Below are 26,823 nucleotides of genomic sequence, written 5' to 3'. Positions count from 1 at the left end.
CCGATTGGCTCATCTCGTCTGTATGTAAATAATAGCGTTGCTGACATTGGTCGAGATTTATCAGAGGCTCTCTGTGATTGGCTCCGCGCTCTTTGTGCGCAGATCCCACCAGACTGCGATGGCTGAGAGGGAAAGTGGAGACGGGCCAATGAAAGCGGGGCCGACTCTCGGTGGATCTGGGTAATGTAGGATGAGAGACACAGAATGTTGTAAATAAAACACAAAGGGCCAGAAAAACGGGCACAATGGCACAATGTCGGCCATGGACGAGCTCCAGAAAAGCATTGTGTCTTGTAGGGTTTCTCGGTTATAAAGAACTGGAGTAATCATACACCACGGTTTTGCACAGCAAATACCCATATCACTGCAAAGAGCACCAGTCCCTGTAGGAACATGATACCAAGTAAAAATCCAATACAATGGATACAGTTCATTATTGCAGGATAAAATTAGACCTGTTAAGTGCCCACTGGATACTTTGTGGGTGGTTTCTTTCATGATTCTACACCACACATGATTCTACACATTTATATGTGAGATCAGTGTCAGGACAGGTGTATTTGACATTTACCATTGGGCTGATACCATTGCTATTCACCAGTTCTAGCATCTCCCCCCTCACATGTAAAACTAGTGTAACTCACTTTGAATTCTTGGAACAGGAATCATTTTTATGTAAGATAACATGAGGCCACATGAGATGCTGTGGAACTTAGAACTGAGTGTGCAGCCTGCTGTGAGTGAATGAATGAATGAATGTAACACAGAAAGGAAGAACGGTATTTTACAGTAATATTGACAAATAAATTATATTTAATGTACACAGGTTGCAGCATGTTAAATGCTCGATCCACTAAATACTTGTAAGATACTGATCCAGCAGTGTATATGGGATCTGTGCTTTTTTTTCTCCCAATGTATGTCTGTGAGATTCACATGCTTATGCCAGAGGTCACAACTGAGTTATCCTCTGGTTAACCTTGTAGGCTACCAACTTTTACACAGCTCAAGTGTGCCCTGTGTTTAGCCAAAGGGGAAACAAGTTTCTGTCTGATCAGCCTGGGTTGGCCAAAGAGTCCTGTCAAACGGCTCCTGTGACTGGCCCAAGGACAACTCAGATTGGCCCACAGTCCCAAAAGTTCTTCAGTTTCTCTTCAGCTCAAGTGACCCTCTGAGTGCTACTCATGTGACCTTACGGATATATCAATCCTAACACCCCCTAACACCATGCTTAGTAACCCATTTTTAATTTCATCCCCTGCCAAACACAAAGCATGTGCACACCACAGTTTATAAATGTACATATAACAATTATTGCTTCAGTATTACATGACTACTTTCACAGGTTACAAATTCTATGTCTGTTTAAACAGACAGAACCACTGTTGAGAGGGTTAGTAACACAAGATGGGAGATGCTGTCAACAGATGTGCTTTGTCATTAACATTTGCTGTAGTTTAAAGATGGAGGCCATAGGATTGTTTTACATTATTCTTCACAATATTGTACAGCTGGAATATTCTTGTTAAACACTAGCTACTCTCTCACTGTGTGAATTTGTACCAGAACCAGCTGTGGAGAACACTTTTTTCTACAGAGTTTAAATATTTATATATCATCTACTTTGTTGCACCTTTGAAATGTGTTTTACTGTAAAACGTCAGAACTGAATCATCCTCAGACAAATCAAACCCTGCCACAGGAACTCTGCGCTGTGCTAATTGCTCAATTTATAATAACATTCAGTGCTTCCACTTGTGTGGTGATACAAACTTTGCAACAATGAACATCCAGAATGTCTTCTACACAAAAGTGTCTTTTCACCATATTCCACAATGTTTAAGTGTGTATGTTACAGCAAATCTCACCATTTTAAACATACAATGACAATGAAACACATTCTACAAAGAAATCAACAAAAGCAACCACAACATTCTTGTGCAACACAACAATAGATAGAGAAAGACAGAGCTTTCCTGCCCAAACAAACCCCCCCATATCTACATGGCTGTGAATACACAACTGTTTTAGAAGTCAACCCAGAACACACAGGAGCAGGTAGCTTGATGGCTGCTCCACTGTTCCCGCATGGATTCACACTGTCAGCTAAATGGAAGGTAAAAACACAATGAGGAACATGTACAGCACATGCATACATAAAAGAAAGGCTCAAAAGCAGTCGTTAATGAAAAGAAATAATCTGCCCCCAAATTACTTTTGATTTTATTCCACATTTATTGCGATGGATGCTCATCACTGTTGTGTTTATACATTTTCTCTTGTTTGTAGCTTTTTGTCACATATTGTGTAAATGCATCAGTTGTCTCAGATGCTTTCCTTTTGTGGTTTCTTATCACTAGATTTTCCATGCTGAGTCTTTAAACTTGTACGCCCAACATTTCTGTTGAGAGCACAGACATCTTTGAGCATTCAAGGACATGCATACACAGAAACACACACTATGGATCAATAAAAGCTTATAAACTGTGGCATCTACTTTGATTGGCTTCACAAAATATACACTAACTTACCTTTGAAAATTGTGGCACAGTATTTATTTTGACAGAATAGGGTACTGAATTGTACTTTTGAGTCAATAAAGTGTGGTCCCAGTGGTTCGTTATATTCAACCAATGTTCTCCTACACCCTCAGAGTATTTGCTGATAGATGCAGTGCTGTCTGCTTGATGTAATAAGTCAAATTATCCACCAATGGAAATAATAGTTTTGCAGGAATTTGGTCATAAACCAAATCATTGGACAAAATTGAATTTTCACCTTGTTGTGGTGATTGTGAAAATCTGTCTAATCGTTTCCAGACATTTCACTCAAAACCACAAACATCTACCTGCTGGTGGTGCTAGACAAATTGTCAGGGGATCAAAGTGGTGGACATGCTAGCAGCTAGCGTGGCTAAAAATGGCTGTGTGTGATTTAAATACCTGTGATGATGCCTGATGTCACTTGACTAATAACACTACATTCTTTAAAGAAACCAGCCAGCTGTAGTGTCCCGTTTAAGCCATGATGAAAAACATTTTTGTGAGAATAAGCACAACATATGCATGGGAGGGGATGTTTTGTAATGTACGTGAACCTACATGACATATATCCCCATAGATCTCAGTTTGTGAGCATTATCTGAATAGGGAAAAGATATTAATATGTATGTGTGTATGCATCAGATCTGGTGGATATAACACGTGTAGTGTTTGAAGCAATTCATGCTGACACACCAGCAATATGTTTCCTATAATATAGTAGTCAAAGTTATGAAAATTCTAATTATGGCTGGCTCAAAATTTCTTTTAGTGAAATGAGTCAGGGCCTTGCTCTGGTGCCTTTAGTTTCAAGAGGCTGGGTTTCTTTGAATGTAAATCTGTTTATGTCTTTATAACCAGATTACTAAACTGTAATACCCTTTTATGTTGCCATCTCAAAAGCTACTGCTGTTAAGTGATGGATGTTAATTCCCCAAGCCAATGTTAAAACACAAACTAGAGAAATGATCCCTAGCCAACAGTCTTGAAACATCTCACGAGGATTAGAATAGACTGTTATTTTATTGTGCTATTGTGTGTAAAGCTCATAATAATGTTAGGAAGGACTGTTCCTCCTGCCCACTGTGGTATATATACAACACATAATGAGCTACTTTGTAAATATAAGTTTACTGCACACTAAATAAAAATGATTTTTGAGTGGAGAAAGCAGCTGACAAGATTGTTTCCACAAGGTGTTTTTGTAAGCTGCTTTCCATCATACCACCTGATCTTCATCACCAGGTGGGGTTGCCTGGTTTGTAACGGAACAGATGTTCAAATATCCATTTTTGTGGGCACTTAAAGGACTTCTCACTTACGTTGGCTTAAAAACTGGAAACAGTTGACAAAGCGATCTCATCTCAGTGCCTGTTTATTAGATGTTGTGGAGCTTTTGACCATAATCACAAATCAAGGTCATAAAAATAATTTCGCCTCCAGAAAAGTGGCTGGTCATTGCATTTATAGCAAATGAATAGGCTCTGATGGAGAAAATTAGAATGATGCATTCACGCAACGAGCTTCAGTAAGTTGATATCTCTCTCTCTCTGTAGAGATGGAAGCTCTTGCCAGAGGGTCAGAAATAGGCTCACTCTGACCAGGCAGCGACATATCTGAGATGCCATCTTTTTTTTATAACAGAGAGGGAAGAAAGCCACTTGTAGACAGGACGTGACTGACACCTTGTGGACAGTTTTAGTCATTATTGTTGCAGGACGACTATTGCATTGCACCTCCAGCATTATCATGTTTTGTTTGTTGTTTGTTTGTTTTTTAAAGTATTGACAGAAATAGAGCAGAAATGTCTTTCAAGTGCACTATTTTTAGTACAGAGCATCTTTTTGAGTGCACTTTTCCTCTGCGTTCATACCTGTAAACGTAACGACCTTGCAGACACAAGGAAAAAATAACATCGTGTCAATTTATTGTTCATTAATATGAGAGCAAAAACGATTGGAGCCTGATTGACACCAGTGTGTCTGTTTGTAATAACTACTGGAGCCTCCCCCCACCCTCCGTCCCTCCTCCCCCCTCCCGTCCCTCTTCCTCATCCTACATTACGTCATTGGGACCTGTGCACTTCTCGATCGCAGTGAATTTAGGGGATGCAGCTCTTCGAGAGGCGAAGCATGCACTTGCAGGAAACACCGGGCAGCCTTTTGTCTTCGTGCGTTCTGGTTCGGCTTCATATCTTGTAAATAAAAACCGACAGGGAAGGTAAATAACGCAGAAGGTTGGTATAGGCCGAGTCCGGCTGTTTATCTCGGCGTGCAGCGCAAGGCGAGCCTGTGCAGGATCAGATAACGAGGTGAGCTTGTTGACAGCGCGACGTTTTGCGTTTTGAATTTGTGACATTTCTGCATAATGTTCAGCTAATGCACTCACTGCTGTGTGTGTGTCTGTGTGTGTTTGTGTTTGTCTTGTTGCAGGCAGAGCTTCGTGTTTTAGCTGTTAGCTCTGCAGCACAAAAGCCTGTCTCCTCTTAAATTTGTCTGACTGTGGAAAAAAGAAGGCTGTCATTATTTAATCTCTACTTAAGTCGCTCTTACAGGTGCATTGCAGTCGCTATATCCTCAGTCTGCCAAATTTCCAATGACATCACTGCTCTCCTGACCCGTAATATCTTCACTGTTAATGCGTTTATGTGCCTAACTGGTTTGGTTAGTTTCAGTCTGACTTGTGTGTAATGTGCAGCTGCACTAATACCAATATCTTTCCATAAGGCTGATTATTGCCTGGGATTTAGGATCGAGCCTTTAATATTACAACAAATTCTCTGATCTAAGTTCTTATTTGCTTGGTCATCATATCTACACTACTGCTGCAAATGTTGATTATTTTATTGAATCTGTTTATTAGTTTTCTGATGAATTGAATAATGTGAGAGAATAGGGAAGAATGCCCATCAAAAGTTTGCCAGGATCCAGTGTCTGCAAACCAATAGACAGTTTATTAAGTCATAAAACAGAAATTGCAGTATGTTTGAGAGGCTGGAATCAGCAAATGTTTAGCATTTTTCCTTGGTAAATGACTTGCCTCATTACTAATCTACATAAAATCTTGTGTGAAAACTAAAAGAAAGGCCTTTCTAAATACATATTGTTGCTGTTAAATGTTGACATGACAGCTAGATACATTGTTGGTTGCAACCCTATTAGAAGCACATTATTGTTTTATCACTCTGTTTATGCTGTAGCATTATGATTTCCTTTCACTGGAACTAATAGGCATAAACCAAACCACAAAAACATCCAGAACAACAAGTATGTGGGCAGGGTTGTCTGTATACTTTTGGCCATATTGTTTCTTCTAACCACATAATAGGTTGATTACTTAGCCTCAGCAGTTTCTGTATGTGTTCTTAGGTTGTGTCATCACACACTGCACTATGCTGGGCTTCTTGCTGCGAGGAGGCTGCAGTCCTCTGGTCTGCCTGTGGGCCCTGCTGCTGCCTCTGGTCTCTCTCCATCGCTTGAACCAACATGGACGGAGGGGACACGCCGGGATGAACCGGCCCAAGCTGCTGCTCCTGTCCTTCGACGGCTTCCGCTGGGACTACGTGGATCGTGTTCCGACGCCGAACTTCCGTAGCATCATGAATGAGGGGGTGACGGTGGAGCAGGTGGAGAACGCTTACATCACCAAGACCTTCCCCAACCACTACAGCTTGGTTACGGGTCTGTACGCTGAGACGCATGGCATTGTGGCCAACGAGATGTACGACCCCGTTCTGAACAGATCCTTCTCCATGGAGACGGACAGTATTTATGATTCACGATGGTGGGAAGAGGCAGTCCCTCTTTGGGTGACCATCCAGAAGGCTGGAGGGCGGAGCGGGGCGGCAATGTGGCCTGGGTCTGATGTGAGGATCCATGGCATGTACCCCACTCAATTCCTCCAGTACAACGCCTCCATCTCCTTTGAAACCAGAGTGGAACGGATTATTGAGTGGTTCTCTGCACCCAACGAGGAAGCGGTGGATTTTGGAGTTCTTTACTGGGAGGAGCCCGATGAGAGCGGACACAACCTGGGACCTCAGAGTCCCCTCATGGATGAAGTCATTGCTGGGATTGATGAGAAGCTCGGCTTCCTCATTAACGAGCTAAAGAAAGCCGGGCTGTATGAGAAAGTGAACCTGATAGTGACCAGTGACCACGGGATGACACAGCTTTTCACTGATAATATAATAGAGCTGGATGAGTATGTCAGCAGAGACCTATACACCTGGGTGGATAAGAGTCCAGTGGTGGGAATACTGCCTAAAGAAGGTAGTGACACATTGGGAAATGCACTTTGTTGTCTTGCAGAGAGTTAGATAAGAGGGTTAATACCACTCTTTTCTGTATGATAAATGACAAATGTGGTGTTGTGTGAGGTTTATAATGGACTAGATGGGTGCAGTGACTTCCTAGCTAAGCTAACCAACTTCCAGTGCTGGCTTTATATTCGTCATACAGACATCAAACTCATGGCAAGAAAGTGAAATAAGCTAATGCATGAAAACGCTGAACAGTCCCTTTAATGGGTACATGGACGGATACATTTTAAGAGGAGTAAGTTTGTAATAGAGGGTAAATAAGCAGAGAAGCATAATTTTTGAGTAAGAATGCTTAAGATTTAACCAGATTTGATGATTTAATCTGTCATTTTGCTTTTCTTCAGCAATTTATGTAAATTTTTAGTTACACATAAATATCAGTAGCATTTCTGAAATGCTGAATTTCTTTCTCATTTGCTACCTATCCTGAAATCTAATTTTTGTCTCTTCCAGGGAAGCTTGAAGAGGTGTACAATAAGCTGGTGGATGCAAACCCAAATATGGTGGTATACAAGAAAGAAGAAATCCCCAAGCACTTCCATTATCAGCACAACAACAGGATCATGCCCATCATCATCGAGGCCAAAGAGGGCTGGACTGTCATGCAGAACAGGACCGGGCCCTTCATGTGTACGTTTTCGACCCTAATCAATCTGTATTGAGACAGTATTTTGGTTTGTAGCTTTTTTCAACAGCAGCTTTCATCTGCTCTATTAATAGCTTCACAGGAGATTTTAGTCAGTCATTGAACCAAAGCTCATGTTATATGAGCTGTAATTAAAGAAAGCCATTATTTGTTTTCCCTTAGAAACGGCAGGAATGTGTGAGTGGGTTTGGATGTTCTTGTACTGCCTCCAAGAGCAGTTATTTTTTTTAATCCAATTCAAATTAAGCAGGTGTTTTTCAAACACCCCCCCCTTTAGATTAGAGATCTCAAACCTTGTATCATGGAGGCCAAAGTATTTAATGCAGCTGCAGACTTGAGCTAATTTTACTTGCATAATTCTTCCTCTTTGGTTAATCAGTAGAATGATCTGGTGGCTGGGAAAAAACCTGCTGATTCTCTTTGTTCACTGACAACATGGTGTGAGATTGCCTAGCTAGATATGTGTATTATGATAATATGCTGCATGGCAGAAGTTGTTTGTATTGTCCAGCTGTTTGAGCAGTTGGCCAAAAGAAACGGTGATGCACTGTTTATTATTGCAGTGTGTTTCAACACTCAAATATAAACTGTAGCATCATTCTTACAGTCTGTTTACAGTTTGTGCTACCTCTACTCAATATTTATTAATTACCCACATAAGTACTGTGCATGTGGTAAAGTTGCGTTCAACAGAAAGCTTAAAATGTGGTCCACAGGGTGTTACATGACATGTATCTTTGAGGTCTAACAAACGTGTTAAATGTATTTCTGTCCTCATAAAACATTTGTAAATCCATGTTTATTTGCTAGCAGACTTCCTCTTCCATGCCTTTGTGGTGTATTGCTAGATTTGTTTGCATGTTAAATCCAACTTCGATCAGTGTGGAATAGCCCAAAACCATGGGCAGTACTGTTTAATGTGTCGCCCATATGTCTGCACATTTACAACCTCATACATGTATATGATACAAACAAAATGTAAAAATCATAAAAGCATTCCATCATAGCATTACTACTAGTCAAAGACTCTGTGAGGTACCTTTGAGGCAAGATAGGTCTGAGATATAGTACTCGATTGGATGGTTGTCAAACCCACTAATGCTGCCATCACAAGCAGCTCTGATTAACTGTATTGATTTTACTCACAGCACACTAAGAGAAGCCTCATCAGAGGTCTTTGTGCTTCTGTGTCTTGATTTAATTTCCAGTTCTGCTTGTGCCTAGCTGTGATTGATTTAGCAGTAACCAGTCAGCTGGGCCAAGCAGTGATGGTAGTAAATCATGATAGAGAGTAGCAGTACCAGCAGATCCCATAAATTTGTGATCAAAAAGTGCTGCCTGTGATTCATGGATTGTGGAAAATAGAGATCTGTGGCTTAACAATGCAAGAATAATTAATATCAAAGCATTGCACCTCTTTTATATTAAATGTGTTTCTTGTGCTTTTTCTGCAGTGGGAAACCACGGCTACGACAACACCTTACGTAGCATGCAGCCTGTGTTCGTGGCCCGTGGGCCGGCCTTTCGCCAGAATTACGTGAAAACCTCCATGCGCTCTGTCGATCTTTACCCTCTCATGTGCCACATCCTGTCCATCCGCCCTATGCCGAACAACGGCTCCCTCTTAAATGTTAAGGACCTGCTGTACCCAGAGCTAGTTCCAACCACACCCAGCACACCTCCAAGGGTCAACCAGTACTCCTACGCCCCCGTCGTAGGCTCTTTCATCAGCGTGGTGATGGTGCTTGGCTTTTTGGTTTTCTACATCAGACAAGTGACGCTTAAACAGCTGCCCTCACTAAAACACAGAAGCAGGGAGATGTCACAGCCCTTACTGCAAGAGGACTTGCACCTGTAGCTGAAGAAACAGGAAGAATGGCAGACATAAAAGAAGAGGAGGTATTGCTCCCCAAGGTAGTCTGCTCTGCCCAGAAGCATTCCCTAAACGCCTCCCTTACACCACTAATTGCCATTGTGCTGCTCTTTTATTAGTTGGAGATCAAGAAAATCTAATCTAACCTCGTAATAATGTACTGAGGTACATCTTGTTTGCCCAAGTGTGAGGGAAATGTGTGGGTTTTGCTTCTGGTGCAGGCGTAATCAAGATAGTAAACCTTTACATGGGCTTTATAGTGGCTTTGCTTTGATTGTGAATTTTACCTAATATCATCTCATCATTTTCATTGTCACAAAGTTAAAAAAAGAAAAAGAAAAAAAAACATCAAAGCTAGGAGTGGAAATATAACCTGAGATTCTGACAAGTATGAACCTCTGGTGGCCAAAAATGTGACTTGGATAATATTAAGATGTCAGTATGCTCAAAACAAACCATCTTATCTGAAGGTAAAAGGGATGGTAGCTGTTAGGAACAGCCACACTCTAAGGCAGGATGAAAAGCTTGCCATCATAGAAAGGCTTGGAAGCAATAATTCTTTTTTTTAATGGAAATAACTGTGCACACTTTTAGACAATCTTTCCTTGATGGCATTCATAATGTTGCACTCTGTTGTGTCCAGGAAAACAAAGAAAAAAAATAGCTTGAGAAAGTTGAAAATCCTGCCTACCTTTCGCGACCTGGCCAGTTGCTGCGTGAGGTGGCCATGATTATCAGATTGTTGCTGTTGGAAATTACAGAAATTGTCAGACACAGCCCCCTCCCAATTCCAATGTCAGTAAGGTATCGAGGAAGGCAACATCAGATGTTATTCAGTATTCCAGAAACCACTTCTACTGAAGCATACTGACACCTTTACCTTTACTACAGTTATATGATCATCAGTAGATTTGGTTTATTCAACATTTTCAAATCTATGCAAAGCAGATTTGTATGTTGTAAGATAAAAAAGCATCAAGGCCTTGTCAGATTTTTTTCCCACCAATTGCTCTACTTGTGGTCTGCGCACTGAATTAGAAGTTACTTTACAAATGCTGTGATTAAGCTGAAGTATTCAAAACCCAACTACTTACATGAGATTTATAGGAAGCAGTGTTACTTTTGAATGTTACTTGGAAGCAGATGTTCCACTAAAGACTCACTCAGTGTGCCAGGCTACTGCTCATATATGTTGGTCATTCCATGAGCCCATCGCATCACGACCTTGCTCTTTAGTAGTCAGTTACCATTTGCCTTTTAACTTAACAGAAAACATCTCTCTAATGTGTGCAATCGTTTGTGTGTAAGTTGTTTAAAAAAAAAAAAATTTTGGTAGCCTTTGTGTTGAGAGGGCGTTTTACCATGTAGATGACTGTGTACTGCCCACTCCTTCACATGTTGACCGTCATAACCATGGCCATTTGTGGGTGAAATGTGAAGTGCAATTGCTATTGGTCAGTATTTTGTCGTAGGAATTTTGAGGGTTTTGTTGTTGCTTGATTGAGAAGACTATTTTGGCATGACTTGCAAGAACTGTTCCCCTGATTTGCACTACAGGATAGAAATGAAACAGAACGAAGGGGCAGTAGTTGGATGCTTCTTAGGTCATGTATAATTTGCACTTCTTGTTCGTAGTTGCTATTTAAAATAATGAAAAAAGTTAGGTGCCTCTTGCCAAAAAGATTTTTAATTAGTGTAATCATAGAAAATCGAGTAGAATCCAGATCTGCCAGTAAATTATTCAAATATTTTCTCAGAATCTTTTCAGAAAGAATTGGTTCAGTTTTCTTCTTATGCTTTTAGATGACTAATACCTGTGCCCAAAAATGACAGACATCACTGTGAGTACATACTTTTTACAAAAATTTAATTCATAAATTGAAAGCATTTATATTGAAATTGTTAATTTTCTGATAATTGCCTTGTTTTATGAAAGAAAAGTGTTGTCTGATAATTTTTCCCCTGACTTGTTGACAGAGAAACTAAATATATCCATACTATATTTAAGTAATTCATTTGAAATTATTAGAAAAGAATAAATCTTAGATCAGGTTTATCTCAGTTGATTATTACCTTGGATTTGAAATATGGATATTTAATATAATTTACAAATTAACTATCTTTGCCACATTGATGCAATTAAAGAGTCTTCTGAAAATAAAGGGACTTATGTGAAACTGAATGCAATGTGATGTGTTTTTTGCATTTTCTGAATGTATGTGTATGTGTTTGTGTACAAGGCCAGGACCTTTACACATAGTCTGTTAGTCAACACCATTCATGTCTTTGCTTTGCTCACGGGTGCTGACAAGAAAAAGGTCAAACAGTTTGAGAGATCTGTTTGTAATGGCAGACAAACCCTGTATAAAAACAGCAATTTACTTTATTTGGCATAAATAAGGATTACAAGTTGTTAAATGATATGTTTTGCCTCAGTGTTATTCATGTTTTCATTGGACCCTCTCACTGGCTTACAAAAACACTGCAACACCCTTATCCCAATCCTCAAAACTAGACTGGTATCCCCAATTTAGACCTGTGAATAGAATGATCACTTTCACCATAGCCACTAGTGTGCAATTTAGAGGTGCCCACTTGATTGTTGAGAAAACAGTTATGAATGTAACGGTCCCTAAAAGTCAGGATAAATACATGTCTCCCCCAGTTCAGATCACCCATTGATGATTCTCATACAGTCCCTTAGATTATTGACATTTAAAGATTGTAAAAATGTTTTAGTAAAAAGTTGTTCCACTTGGGATTTATTGCAAAGCAAGAAACTAACTTGATGATATTAAATGGTAAACTTATTCCAACGTTAAGCTGATTAGGAGTGAAAAGAGTTGGACAAACTCAAAAACAAGACATAAGAAACTAAGTTAAAGTGTGTATCTCAACATTTTACTGTTAAAGTTTGTTACATTTAGAACTTTCCTTTTTACACTGTGGGACTAAAATGAGGAATATGTTAAATATAAAATGCAACTTTTAAGTGTATCACACTTTGAAGTCTTCTCATGGTCAAACGTCCTTGAAGGCACAGTCCTCAGCTTTTGCATGAATCACTCGTTAACTTGCGGGAGCAAAGGTCTTTTATGAGTTATCGCTGGAATTTGCCCAGACGCTCAGTCAGTCAGAGGCAGGCGGGCTGTGTACCACCACTTCTACCACTCCACCTCTTCTCCTCCACGTTAAACCTCAGGTGTGTCAAAAAACATTAAGAAAAAGAAAACCAGCAACGATGGACAACGTCTATGACATAGTAGATGAGGGAAGTGTGCATGAGGAGCGCCGCGATGGAGCTGACAGCCCCGACCGAGAGCCCAAATGTGAGCGCTCAGGTGAGGCGAGGGAGCAGCTGTACAGCGAGGTGCAGGTCCACGCCTCTGCGGAGGAAGGGCGCAGCTCGCCGGAATACATGGAGATCAGGGACGGGGACAGGCACAGCTGCTCGTCCTCCTCATCCAGCGACGACGACGAGGAGGTTAAAGGCGAGGAGGTCGCGGAGGAAAAAGTGACGGTGGAGCCGGAGCCTGTGGAGCAGGTGAACGGCGAGGCGCACGACGGGTCATCAAGACGTTCGTCGGCCTCCTCAGCATCCTCCGCCTCTCCCGGAGACCCGTGCGACGACCCGCCGATCCAGCCGAGGACTCAGGAAGAGGATAACGCCGAGGACGGGATGCTGATGGCGTACACCCATCCTAACACCGACGCCAAGCCGGAGGAGTCTGTCGACTACAGCCTTAAAACTCTGGAGAACGTCACTCTAGATGAGAGCAGCGCTGCACCGGCTGACCCCAGCAAGCCTGACATCTCTCTGTTCGTCAAGGTAAGAAATAGATAAAGGTCAGCAGAAGACGAGAGGGGAGAGTCTCCACTGGGCTGACCCAGGTCAGACTTCAGTTTGCCCCAGCCTCAGTGTTCAGCATGAGGCATCAGACAAGGCAGTTGCAGTAAGGCTGGCTTTTCACTTGTGTTAGTGTTGAACTCAGCATCATATATACTGGATTTGTCAAAAGGCTCCTTGAGGCCATGTGGTACATTCTTTACTGTGCTGGGAACTTTCAGGTTTTTATTTCTGACAGATCTGAGACTGGTTTCTAGCACAGCTCTTGTGTCTCCTTGTTAGTGGTGGTTGTTGTTGATGGAACACCAGCACAATATAAACAGAAGTAGGCTATCAACCAGCTGGCATAGTCTGCATCCGGAGATAAAGTAAAATATTTGATTAGTTTATTGAATGCAGCCAGCCACAGATTGTCATATAACAGGCTAATGAGTGGCTAATGAGACAACAAAACACCATTGCCTCCTGTGCATATACATGTTTTAAACTGTACTTGATTTCAGCTGTAGAACAGTATTGTGCATATTGCATGTTGCATGTTAAAGGTAAGTGCATATATAGAGAAACACCATCCAAAAGTCTAACATCAGTCATCAGTTTTTTTGATATGGGTAACTTGGCCATTTGTAAAGTACCTCACCCAAAAACATCTACACATTAACCTCTGAGGTCATGATGACATCATCATGAAGACAATAATTATATAAAATAATCTGAAGCACTGGCTACACTGAATAATAGACTTATTTCACAGTCACGGTGCAAATCTGAATAAATTGAATTTGTTATGTTAATATGCACAATCAGAAAAAGGTCACTCCCTGGGTCATATTAAGAAAAATACAAAAACATACAAAAAAATCAAACTTAAAACAATTTTTAAAAATGTATATAAAAAATGAAAACATGTATTGGAATGATGATGTTGTATGAACAAATAATGGTCATGAAATATAGGGAATCTAAATAGTATGTGAAAAACTCAAAAATAGAGATTTAACTTATTCATAGTCAGAGTATACACATGGTTTACTGTTGAAGCCTAACTAACTGTAGTGGTTATTACAGTTTTGAAATTAGTGACCCATTGAAAGTGCATTGTAACCATTGCTCTAAGTGTATTTAGAAATATCTGACAAAACTACTGATTTCAGTAAGACCTGTCACGGAGGTAGTGATTTCTGTGTATCAGAACCATTGTCAGTGACTTTAATCTGGTGGCAGTCTGATGTAATTATTAACTCGTTTACTGTAGGGCCATAGAAACCACGGGTGAACTCCATGGCTGAGCAAATCTGACTGTGTGTTTTGCTGCTTTTCTGATAGAGCCGGTCTGTGAGGTGTACTATCAGCACATGTAGGGGTCACTTTGCTGATTGGGCAACAGAGATAGAGTTAGTGAGCTGGAGTCAAGGAGCTGTGTCTGAGTTCACCAAAGCCCTTGTAATAGGGAATGACACTTCTAGTTTATGCTCAGTTTTAAAACTGCCATTTGTCTGTATAGTATCAACAAAGATTAGATAAAATGGGTGTATGCCATCCACACAGATGACTTGCTAACAATTGATGTTTCCTTAAAATCATCCTAACTCCCACCTTGTGACAGGAGCTGGGGTGATCTCCAAAAAGAATAATAGCCTTTAGTTTCTCAGAAATTATACGTGTCTGAGAAGATTGATTTTGTGAACACTGCATTATCAGAAGAATAATATATTGAATGTCCATTGTTACAACTTTTACTGAAGGAAACGTCTTAGTTAAAATAATAAGAATATTTTATCAAGTCATACGGACACTTTATTACCTTAGAGGATTATATATCTGTCCTTGCAACTGATTTTCACACATTTTTTCTTGGTGATTAGAAACAACACTAGTGGGATCTGGAAGTTCACCTCAGTCAACACTAGAGCACTGTAAACCTAAGATTATTAGCACATTAAAGGGGCAAGCCTGACACACGCAGCAGATATGCTATCTTGATGTTGTTATATCACAGTTATGATAAACACCAACCACAGCTCACCAGAGGAGTGACAGCATACTTGGCCCATACTCTGCATACCACACCGCCCTCCACTCTCTATCTGGCTTTCCTATCTGAGTGAGCCCAAACCCTGGGAGGATTTCCCAACAGTTTAATCTTCAACAGTTGCCATAAACCAAACTGAGCTGTACTATAAAAGTCGGGAGGAGGATTAGGAGATCATCTGTCTGTGCTGTTTACGTGACTCCTCCCCTGCTCTCAATGATAAAGCAAGTCACTACAGGATAGGCTGTCACTATTATCACTAAAAACCATTTTCACAGTGGATTGTATGATAAGAAGCAGTTTATGATAACACTGCCATTACTGTACAAGATGCTCAAGTAGTTATGATAATGTTGGGAATATCATCCACATGGGGTTTGATGTCACTGACGGTTCATCTCACAATTTAAAACATAAGACAATGCAGATATTGACCAGACTGTTGGGCTGTCTCATTTAGGAAGTGTGTATCATCAGAAGAGGAGAGGTCAAACACTCCCCTCCGCCTTGGCTCTGGAAAGATACCACGTCTGTTACTGTTTGATGTTCGGGTGAATGATTAGCCCAAATAGTCAGTGATTTGAGCTTCCTTTTGTCTCAAGAGGACAAAAAAGCAATTCTAAACCATTAATACTTTTATGAACATCATGGACTCAAGATTCCTGCAGGAACACATAGACATCTGGGAAAGTGGGATTACTCACTGGTTTGCAGAGAGTTACAGAGGACTGATGCCAGTTTCGTGTCTGTATGATAAATATAAGGTTTTAGTTAGCAGCTTATTAGCATTGACTGGAAATGAGGGAAGCAGCTGGGCTGGTTCTGTCACCTGCCAGCACCCCTTAAGTTCATTAATATCTAGTCTATTTAATCCATTCCAAAAGTGTAAGTGTAAAAATGTCAGTTTTTAGGACTTTTAACATAAGTGCATGAGGCCATTGGGGGAATCTTGCCCAAAGATATCACTTTTTAACAAGCAGTAGTTTTCCATTTTGGGAAATATACTTATTTGCTTTCTTGCTGAGAGTCAAATGAGAAGACTGGTACTTGTGCTGTTAGCTTAGTGAGACATTAAGATTAGAAACTGGGGGAAACAGCCAGCCTGGTTCTGTTAAAAGGTAACATAATCTGCCTGCCAGTTACTCACTAGTTAACACAATATATATCTTTTGTTTAATTTGTACAAATAAAATTTAAAAAACAGTTTTTATGGGGGGTTGTGCTGGACTGGATGGATGCAGAGACTAAGGAAAAGTGATTGTGTCTTGTCGGTAGGTTCATACAGACACGTGCATAGTGTAGTCATAGACTGTATATACATTTTTATTTTAAATAGGGTGTAGAACACACATCTGTCTTCTTGTTTATTCTGTAATGTACATTTTAGAAATATAAAGCAAAAACTTTCAGTTTTACAGGGGGTTGTGTGCTAGACTTTGTCTTGGCTGTTTGAACACAGCCAGGATGGCTGTTTGCAGTCTTCACGCTAAGCTAAACTACTTAGCTGCTGGCTGTAGCTGTATATTCAATAGACAGATCTGAGAGTGGTATCGATCTTCATCTAAAGATCATTAAATCAGCTTAATCCAGTGTTTTCAACATACGATAATGAGCAGTGAAGCCTATTGAGAGTCTAACTTTGATTAATACCTATAAAAATAACCTCTCTTCACCCCAAAACCTAAAATAACACTTTTAGAAACTTCTCAACAGTTCCCCTTGTCAACACTAATAATGAACTTTTCCTTCCACAGCGACCCAGTAACTGGTTTGTGCTGCATATTGGTGTGTCAGCCAGGAGAGGGGGCTGCTCTATAAATAGAACCAGTTGAAAAAAATAACTCTTGCCCCCCCATCTCTCTTTCTATTTCTGCTTTCATCTAACTTTCACACTGACAGATGATGAGAGATTTTTTTTTTCCTTGGATGTGTCTGTCAAATATAGTGAGCTGAACAGTGAGTGCCATTCAATTTCTTCAATGTGTGCTGATGAAAAATTTTACAGTCAGACCTGCTTGTATTTTTGTTGCCCTACATAGGCCCTTTCTTTAAATGAATGCCAATTCCTGTCTTAAATTCAAAGCCAAGCATCAATAATTCAAAGAGGAATCCTCTCCAGGTCTCCTGCTGGTGATCAAATATAACCTGCTCTATCCTTGTCTTACTTGTGAACAGACATAAAATATGAACAAGGCTGCTCACGTACTCATATACCGATGGAGAGACAACCACAGAAAAAGAAAGTGACACAAATATCGTCCCAATTTTTGGGTAATGCTATGGGATGTGATGATATTTTTGATTTGTTTTTGAAGTGTGTGGAACGGTTTCTCCAACCTGATCTGATCTGACAAATAGAATCAGATAAAGCACATGTAATGATTGGAAAAAAATAACAGTGCAAGGTGACCAGTTTGGGAGAGAAGGGACAGATAAGAGAGTAAGTAGTGATAGTGGTGAGTGTCAGAGGAGAGTTTGGTTGCAGTGGTGGGAAGAGAGAGATGGGGCTCCACCCCCTGGTATAGACTGACACCTGTTTACCACTCTGTGTCAGTCAGAGCTAGCTCTGCTCTCCATCTGTGTCTAAATCAGAGCACAGGGCTCTCTACCTGCCACCTGGACTGACTCTCAGCCTCACCTCACCTGCAGGACAGAAACAAGGAAGAAAAAAGTGGTGGAAATCTTGAACCAGAGACTAGAAGCCTCAGGGAGACAGAACCAAGACAGCATCTTTAGGTGTGAGGAGTCACAAGAGAGGACCACTCAGAGAGGATATCTGGGTTTTTTTTCTTTTTTTCCAGAGGATGTAGACCTCTAAGCAAAAAATAGGACTGTAGATTTAAAAATATATATATATACTAAAGAACACTAAAGAAACAAGGTGACAGCCAGAATTAGGCATCATGTCCACAAACGGTCAAGACAGAGATCCCGATATCGAACTGTTTGTCAAGGTAAGGCAGAGACAGAACTATCATTACAGTATTTTCTTAAGTTTATAATGGAAGATAGAAGCATTTTTAGAAGCAATTTTCTCTGCAGCATCACTGTGTTGTGGAAAGCTCTTGTAACTCAATAGTACAGGTAGAGTTACAGCGGCATCCGGCACACTGTGCTCCATGTTGACCCAGGATTGTTGTGACAGTGATACTGAAGCTGCTTGTTGATGGTGGGAAGCTCTGCGCTGCTGTGCTGCCATTTCTCCAGTGATACTTCTTTATAAGAAGTGTTGCATGATGTGATCGACTAAGATGATGTCCATAGACTTGATTTTGCACTGCACAGTGGGCTAATCTTCTTGGATCACTAGATGCTCGAGATTATCTCCTAAAATAGAGCAAAAATGATACCTTCAGTAGATACAGCAGTGTTGTTTTGTTCGTCATGACTAGATACACTTAAGGCCTCCTGAGAAATGTTAGAGGCAGATGAATATACCTGAGGCAGGTGGAAACGCTGATGTGCTGCCTGGCTGCACTGACCCAATTAGCTGATGTGGTTCCCTTCAGCCAATCCACCTCCCAGGAAACCAGTCCACAGGCACTGGCAACACACTCAGTTTGCATCACCCCTCAGCTTTGCCATTCATCAGTGTCCCTCTGTTGTTTCAGTGCATGAAGCTGTTATTTCTAGAGAGCAAAATACTGTAGCTCAATAATTAGTGTTCTGAGTTTCAAAGCTTTCACGCTACGTTTTCATTGGATCTTATTCTTGATAAAAGCAATCTCACTATTGGTGAGATTATAACTGGACTTACACAGGCCATGTATATGGAATGGTTTCCATAGTAGCTGCAACCCTGAGATTATTTTTTCCTCATGCTGCCCTCTGAGATGTGACCTAGATGGACAGAAAACTCTCCTGCATAGCTGCACATCCTTTGATGCCCAGCTTTTAGACTTTCACTGCACAATCTATTCAACATGTCATAGCACAATATGCCTGAGTTATTGTAATATTCTGCTTGTACGGTCAGCAGAATATTACATCTGGTAGGAAAGCATGTAGCAGCGCAATCACAGGCTCTAACACTTCACACCAGTACCCTAGTGGTGAATCTCAGGACTGAGACATAGACCCCCTTGAGTAGCAAATCTTCACATGGTATAGTCAGCAGTGTGGCCCTCCAGCGATTTTAACACATCAAGATCACAAGATAAATACTGCTCTGCTTGTGAAAACTGTTAGAACCTCTATTTAGTCCGAACAGAGTCTGGGAGACTAGTCTCAGCTAGGGGTCAACTTCTGCAGCTCTAGATGACCTCTAGAGCCACAGGAGTTGTGCTGGGAGACTTTTGAGTTCTTCAACTTTATGGGGGCATAATTATATATATATTTTTTCAGTTTTTCATCTATGCTCAGGCTGTCCAGTGAAACATTTGAAAAGTTGCAGAGAAACTTGAGATTAAAATGAAAAATTAATGAATTCTGATTCTCTTTTTTCTGCAGTGGCATGTTGTAATAGAGCTCAGGTATTTGGAGAACACTGGACCTTATTGGTCAAATTGTATAATTAAGTTTAGTTTGATGAAAAAAAGTATTTTATTATATTTCATAAATGCTTTAGAGAAGAACTGGAATTGATACTACAACAATTATTACTCTTAGCCTGGATATCTGATCTTTCTGGAAGAACAAAGTGAATTTGTACAATATTTAAAGAAATATTGCAGGACCAATTAATAGACAAACACAAGGAACATAAAATTGTGAGGAGTTGTTTTGTTTGATTAAAATGTGTGATCTCCTTAGGAAACCAAACCCCAACTGTAGTATAGTGTACAGTACATGTCTATGTATATGACTGTGTATATGATTGACCCCACTCATCATCACGTCGCTCAGCGGCTCCATACACTCACGTTCTTCGTGCCTGCGGAGCCCAGTTGTGTGTGACAGGTTTTGTCCTCAATGTTCTAGATGTTGATTGGCTATTATCAGCGACTGTGTATTGTGTTACCGCCGTGCTGCTGAGCCTAGCCATAACAATGCACAGACAGAAGCGTCACATGCACCCAGGCAGCATGACAGCACTGAGAGCATCAATGGCTGGCGTGCATACAGTTGGCTCAGCTACTTTTAGACTGACAGCACTGTTTTCTGGTCTTTGCTAGGAGCTGTGTACCATCAGGCACATGCACTGAATAGTAAAAATGTTTTCCATTTTGGTGTAGTGGCTTCTCTTGTGAAGTGATTGCTGCTTGTGATATTAGACATCTGAAGTCCCTACATTAATGATAGTAATAATTAATAATTAAATTGCACATAATTAAGCTCATCTGCTGGTTTCTCAAATTATTTAAAGAGAGTTTAATCTGCACATCATTAACGCATTAAATGAGAATAACTCCACATGTCAAATCTCTGCTCAACCTGCTGACCTCGAGGTCAGTGCTCTTATTTTGCCGTGTGTTGCGGGCTCTCTGTGCGACTGCAGGCCAACAGGTTGGACCCTGCACTCTGTGCCCCAGTGGCCAATGAACCAGCTGATGGAGTCACTATGTATAATTCAGCTGGGGCCAGTGGATCATGTGTCACTGTTGGTGCTCTGCTGTGTATCCATACATGCTGACACATGATATCGCTGCGTGTAGACAACCATACGATGGAGAGGAAGTGATTCTATTAAGAAACACATTTATCTTTAAGGACACATTTAGTGTTACTGTTAGCATAATTGTTACGCCCCACCCTTGGGGGGCCCTATGGGGTGCACAACACTCCACCATTGACCCAAATCAGCCACAGAAAACATCTTACGAACAGCCAAATTCATGGCATTTGTTAACATAAAAACATATCAAAACAACCAAGACTAAATCAAGACTACAAAAGGCAATGTCAACAAAACAAAAATTAAAAATGCAACAAAGAAACCAGCTGAGAGGCAGCATGCCCAGCAGTCCCACACTAGAAGCCTCTCTCTTCTGATGCTGGCACAGGAGCTTTTAAGCACTTCATTGAAGCCAGGTGCAGCTCGTTGATGGCTGATCAGGTACCCCCTGGGTGGAGCTACGGAGAAGACAGGAAAAAGACAGAGCACCACATATACATCCATAACAATAATGTATATGGAAGAGTTCAAATTATCTAGTAAAATGCTGCTTAATGCATCATTCACGATGATATATAATAGTGTAAAATTCATACACATAATTTTTCTGCATAGTGAATATTTTTGATACTTTAAGATTTGCTGATAACCTAACATACTTTTTCTGGCATTTTGCAATGCAGCACCTCTGCTTGTAATTGAGTATTTTTATATTGCATTATTACTGAATACTTTTACTGTCAAAATTAGAATATGTAGGAAGATTCCCAGAATGTAGTTTTGGTTTTACTCTTTCCTTATCTTAAGTCTGTAACAGTAGTTTAAGGGTGACATATTTATGTGTTTGCGCAGTGTTTGTATTTATACAACCTTTGGCACCTCTCTTAACAACCTTACTGGCCAGATGGCAAGATAACAGTCAGGTTAACAGTCACCTAATCCAAATATGTATTTAATTATTAGCAGCAAGGTTACAACCTTGTCACCAAAGCATCACATTCACAGATTTAATTTCTATAAAATAAAATAACATAAGAAGAGAGAGAAAATTCTGAGGTTCTGTAGGCCTGAATGAAATACTTAAGTTTTATAAAGGCTGTGTCAGGGTTGTCTCGATTCAACTCTATGGTTATTTTCCATACTATAGCTGTTTATGTCATATTGCATTACATTATACTGTGAACTGTCCACCCACTGTATGTGCATGTTTGCATGTATACACTGCATTTCCACAGTGCGTCGTATTGCATCACTCTGACTTATTTTCTGTCGTGTTGTGTTTGTGTGCAGGCGGGCAGCGACGGAGAGAGCATTGGAAACTGTCCCTTCTCTCAGCGTCTCTTCATGATCCTGTGGCTGAAAGGAGTTGTGTTCAATGTCACCACCGTCGACCTCAAGAGGTTAGGACACGTAGACAGGAGCTCCTAAAACAAAAACACAATTTTCTACAGCTTCCTCTTGACAAGTTTCTCTTTGCTGTGTACCCCGTAGAAAGCCGGCGGATCTGCACAACCTGGCCCCGGGGACGCACCCTCCCTTCCTGACCTTCAACGGAGAGGTCAAGACCGACATCAACAAGATCGAGGAGTTTCTTGAGGAAATGCTCTGTCCTCCAAAGTAATTCAACTGGAAGGTTTTACAACACATAGTTTACAGTATCAGATTATATTACACACACTACACACGCACATACACACACGCTCCTTTTAGCAAGATTTATTTCACTTGAGCAACACTGTTGAAAGGACAGGAAACACTTTAGTCTTGTAAAGTAGTGTTGTATTTGATGAAGACTGATGTTAACTGATATAACTGTTTGTTGTTTATGGCTGTTGTAAATCTTTGGTGAATGAGTACATATGTGTGTCAGATACCTTTGAACATTCAATTCCTGAAAACAAAAACCTTTACTGTCTACAAATCCAAATATATGTGCCTCACTGACAACAGCCGCAGCTTTTGTGTAATTTTAGCAAAAGCAAGACAGGTTTATTGTGTTTTGTTATTGTCATTTAAAAAAGAGTCAGAGCCAGTGTGTGAGCAGTTGCAGAGACGTCAGATTAGCTAAATCTTTCTTTTATTGCCTGTAAAGTTTTTTACATTATAAATGGACCTTAGTGTGAGAGAGCTTAAGGGGCAGGCGGCCAACTCAGTTTGAGTGTGTAACATGTTTTCAGTCTGAGCTGGAGCTTCAGTCCAGGTGTTAATGCTATCCAGATGGTCTGGTCTGACTGCGTCTCTGACTGTGTCTCCTGCCTCTGTCCCCCCTCGTCTGCTCAGGTATCCCAGACTGGCCGCCAAGCAGAGAGAGTCCAACACAGCTGGAAATGACATCTTCGCCAAGTTCTCAGCCTACATCAAGAACACCAAACTAGAGGCCAATGCTGGTGGGCTGCTCATTTTGGGCCATGTACACTCACAGACACACAGAACAAGATGGAAAAAAAATATGACAGCCATTATTTCATTCTTCCACTAGGTTGTAGCAGAGTCCAGTATTTGTGACTCACAGTGTTTGCTGTACTGCCACCTAGTGAGATTATCATTACACATGTCACTTTCATCCATGCTTATGTGTATTTCTGTGTGTGATGTGTTTTTAGTTTTAGAGAAGGGTTTAACCAGGGCCCTGAAGAAGCTGGACGATTATCTGAACAGCCCACTGCCAGATGAGATTGATGCAGACAGTATGGAAGAGGAGAAGGGCTCCAACCGACACTTCCTAGATGGGAATGAGCTTACTCTTGCAGACTGCAACCTGCTGCCTAAACTGCACATAGTCAAGGTGAAGAAGGAGTGTATCTGAGGAAGAAACATATTTGTGTTTAATGGTTGTCAAGAAAAAGATGTGTATTGGACTTATATTATCTGGAATGCACCAATGTTTGAGGAAACTTGAAGGTGAAATCCATTGTTTAAAAACTATTCCATGACATTTCAAAGGTTAAAAGTTGAACTGATCCATCCATAAGAACGCAGATATTACTCCCATCCTTATCAACTAACACTGATTAGCACAATATAAAAAATATACAGCTATACTGCATAATACAACTGTTGAAACTAAACCAAACAACAGCATAAAAGTAGACCAAGATTGAAATTATAAAAAATCCTAGTTTACATCTTCCATACAAAGTTATGGTTGTACATCCCATCTCTGGGCCTATTTGGTCCTATAATTTTCTTTTATAAATTTTCAGCTATATAAATGACTAAATGTTGACAATATGGTGGCAGCTTAAGTATAAACCCAACCAGTAAAACCCAGGTTTTGATGCCAGCCCCTCAGAATCATTGAATGCTGTTCTGTCGCTCCACCTCTCTGGTCCAGAATGAAATATCTAAACTGCATAGATTGCCATGAAATTTGGTGCAGACATTTATGGTTCCCATGTGATTTCACTGCAGTAACTGTGAGGATCCCTTAACGTTTTCATCTGGCACCACTAGAGGAAGGTTAAAAGTTCAATACTTTGGACCAAACACCTGCAATGCTGATGACATTCCCATCAGCCTCAGCTGTACCGTTTGCTAATTAGCAAATGTTAGCATGCCACTACTAAACTTAGATGGTGTTCATGGTAAACATCAGTATTTTAGCATTGTCAGTGTGACGGTGATTTACATTTTAGCTGATCTTAGCATTTAGCTGATGTACAGGGCTGCTAGCTTGTAGTAACTCACAGAATGTTTCTCCTCCTCCTCTCATTTCCTCTCCCCCTCTCTCTGAGAGAAGTCACCATGCTATCGTTGGTGCTCACTTACTTGAACATATGCAGCCCAGAAACCACCCAGGAGGTTGTTTAAAGTAATTTATTCTTACATTTATTAACTGAAAAAGCAGTAAAAGAAACAGGTTGAAGGAAAGCAGGATACAAATGGAATGCACTGAACATAACAAATTCATGATACAGGTTGGCTGTGTAAGAACGCCCAAGGGTGGATTTTAAATGTCTGACATTACAAATCACGTTTATCCTTAGTTACAGCTTTGCCTCCTCTCCTGCTGTAGGTTGTTGCTAAGAAGTACCGCAACTATGACATCCCCTCAGAAATGACAGGCGTGTGGCGGTATCTGAAGAATGCCTACGCACGTGACGAATTCACCAACACCTGCGCCGCAGACTCTGAGATCGAGACCGCCTACAAAGATGTGGCGAGGAGACTGGCCAAGTAGTTCGCCATCCAAGGCCTAAACAAAATAAACTAGCAGCACGACACAAAAAGAAAACATCACTCTCAAACTTACATGTGACTGTCCCTTAGAGTCCTCTTCAGTGACAAACCTGACATTTTTGTCCATTATAGCAAACAGGTCAGATGTTGCAGATGTCTTTGTCGTAGGGTGGCTTATACTGCTTTACAGCTCCAGCTATGATGGATATCAGAGTACATAGTGTGTATGGTATTGCAATTACAGGAACAGACACTACAACACAGAAGTGGAGCAGAATATAAATCAAGTGCAATAAGCTTAATTCACAAGTTTCAAACCAGATTCCAACTTTGCTGCTGTGAAACTTCTTACATAACCCTTCTCACTCAAACGTTATTGTGTCTGTCTGCATACATTTCTCATAACACAAAGCTCTCTTTCATACATACTCCACCGGTCTGCACGGCCAAACATTTTACTAGCTGCTGATGTCAGGGTCATTCGCTTTATTTATTCCTAAGCCCACAGAAGTCTAGTCTGACTCCAGTGTTTATTATCAAGTTCTGGCTCCTGGGGAGGACGCACCTTGATCATCTATGATTGACGCTCTAATTGTTTGCTCACTATGACTGTTGCAATCTGCAGATTCATTCTGATTGTCATTCATTAACTGTAGGTGTTGCTGTAGTTGTTTTGTTTCCTTGAGCTCACGCTTACTTTAAAAATTCACTCCTGCTTCTGAAAGGTTGATTTTAAGAAAGGTTGATTGAACAAAAATTAGCTGACGAGAGCGTACGTAGCTTAGAACAAAGCTTGTTTCTGAATTGTTTGCATGCATGAATCTGTTTTAAATTGTAATATTTGAACCTGATATAGAGCCTGTTTTTGAGATATGAAAAATCCTCAACTATGTGCCTTTATTTGGAAGTATGAAAAGTCCATGCCAACGTCACTGATGGACTCGTTCTGAGAAATGTATTGCCGCCAGAGCTGAGACATTTGTTTTGCCTCTAGCTATTAGTGTTCAGTCTAGGTATTGATTTTGTCTTAAGTTACAGATGATATTATGAATGGAGAGAGTATTTATTTAGCAGCCCCAATCAGGCCTGATTAGCTAGAGCCATTAGTGCTGCGATGAAAAGCGTCTTCCAGGCCAGGTCCGCAATGGTCAGGAGCCCTGCCCTCCAGCTCTTCATCAAAGAGACATTTCCTCTGCTCTGAGGAGTCTATCAACTTCCACAGCCTTAAAAGTTCAAGTTCAAAAGTTTCATTGTCCGCACAGAGGAGGATGGAAATTTGTCTTGGGGCTTATCGTCTTTGGCTTGTTGTCAGGCTGCAACTATAGCGAGACTTCCTTGAAGAACCATAAGGCTCTTGTGTGGTTTGGACAAACATATGATATGAAATTGGAGCATGATGACTGAGAGGCTTGCTCATTGCAAAGCTCTACAAATAAAATAATATTTTCACAGATCTACTTCTGCCTTTTCTTTTCTTTTCCAGCTAGGTGATCAATCAATCCAGATACTTATAGGTTGTCACGGGGGGGAAGGGGGGGTGAGCGGCCTGTCTCGGTGATAGTATAGGTGCTGGTGAAGCCTGGATCCTGAAGTCCTGAAAAAGGGTTAAGTGTGTCTGACTGAGTTGATCAAATCCAGTGGTGCAGGTCTGTTTCTCCATCCATAACAGGGAGAGAAAGAGAGAGAAGGAGGGAAAGAAGGAGAGAGAGTGATGACCGTTGACAGGCTTAAATAGAGGCTTCCATGCCAGGGATCAAACGCCATCCCTCTTCTCCACTCTCTCATTAAGACGGAAAACCCGAGCACCGCCATCCGATCTGTCTCCATTTTT

General features: G+C 40.7%; 2 protein-coding genes across 3 annotated transcripts; both read left to right on the top strand.

Moving 5' to 3' along the window:
- Positions 1-4,581: 4,581 nt before the first annotated feature.
- enpp5 (ectonucleotide pyrophosphatase/phosphodiesterase 5) lies at positions 4,582-11,562 on the top strand. Of its 2 annotated transcripts, XM_018697938.2 has the most exons (4): positions 4,582-4,851; positions 5,909-6,811; positions 7,315-7,491; positions 8,962-11,562. In XM_018697938.2, exons 2-4 carry the CDS (start codon positions 5,932-5,934, stop codon positions 9,363-9,365), a joined length of 1,461 nt encoding a protein of 486 aa, XP_018553454.1. In that variant the 5' UTR covers positions 4,582-4,851; positions 5,909-5,931; the 3' UTR covers positions 9,366-11,562. The 2 variants fall into 2 exon arrangements, with proteins under 2 accessions (XP_018553454.1, XP_050927934.1); XM_051071977.1 differs by lacking the exon at positions 4,582-4,851 and having other exon boundaries at positions 5,890-6,811.
- A 923-nt stretch (positions 11,563-12,485) lies between these two features.
- Positions 12,486-26,445, top strand: clic5b (chloride intracellular channel 5b). The gene is made up of 6 exons (XM_018697939.2): positions 12,486-13,209; positions 22,104-22,213; positions 22,305-22,430; positions 23,094-23,200; positions 23,417-23,598; positions 24,829-26,445. Exons 1-6 carry the CDS (start codon positions 12,622-12,624, stop codon positions 24,991-24,993), a joined length of 1,278 nt encoding a protein of 425 aa, XP_018553455.1. The 5' UTR covers positions 12,486-12,621; the 3' UTR covers positions 24,994-26,445.
- The last annotated feature ends 378 nt before the right edge of the window (positions 26,446-26,823 follow it).

The sequence above is a fragment of the Lates calcarifer genome, linkage group LG7_1 (assembly GCF_001640805.2).
Source record: "Lates calcarifer isolate ASB-BC8 linkage group LG7_1, TLL_Latcal_v3, whole genome shotgun sequence".
In the NCBI taxonomy this organism is placed as follows: Eukaryota; Metazoa; Chordata; class Actinopteri; family Centropomidae; genus Lates; species Lates calcarifer.
The sequence above is the reverse complement of the archived record's forward strand: the minus strand, read 5'-3'. Positions and strand labels throughout refer to the sequence as shown.

Excerpts from the sequence above, each read along its gene's own strand:
- enpp5 (XM_018697938.2), top strand. The coding sequence starts at position 5,932 with ATGCTGGGCTTCTTGCTGCGAGGAGGCTGCAGTCCTCTGGTCTGCCTG. Across the intron at positions 6,812-7,314 it reads GGGAATACTGCCTAAAGAAG|GGAAGCTTGAAGAGGTGTAC; the intron begins GTAGTGACACAT and ends TGTCTCTTCCAG. Across the intron at positions 7,492-8,961 it reads CAGGACCGGGCCCTTCATGT|TGGGAAACCACGGCTACGAC; the intron begins GTACGTTTTCGA and ends CTTTTTCTGCAG.
- clic5b (XM_018697939.2), top strand. The coding sequence starts at position 12,622 with ATGGACAACGTCTATGACATAGTAGATGAGGGAAGTGTGCATGAGGAG. Across the intron at positions 22,431-23,093 it reads GAAATGCTCTGTCCTCCAAA|GTATCCCAGACTGGCCGCCA; the intron begins GTAATTCAACTG and ends TCGTCTGCTCAG. Across the intron at positions 23,599-24,828 it reads CTAAACTGCACATAGTCAAG|GTTGTTGCTAAGAAGTACCG; the intron begins GTGAAGAAGGAG and ends CTCCTGCTGTAG.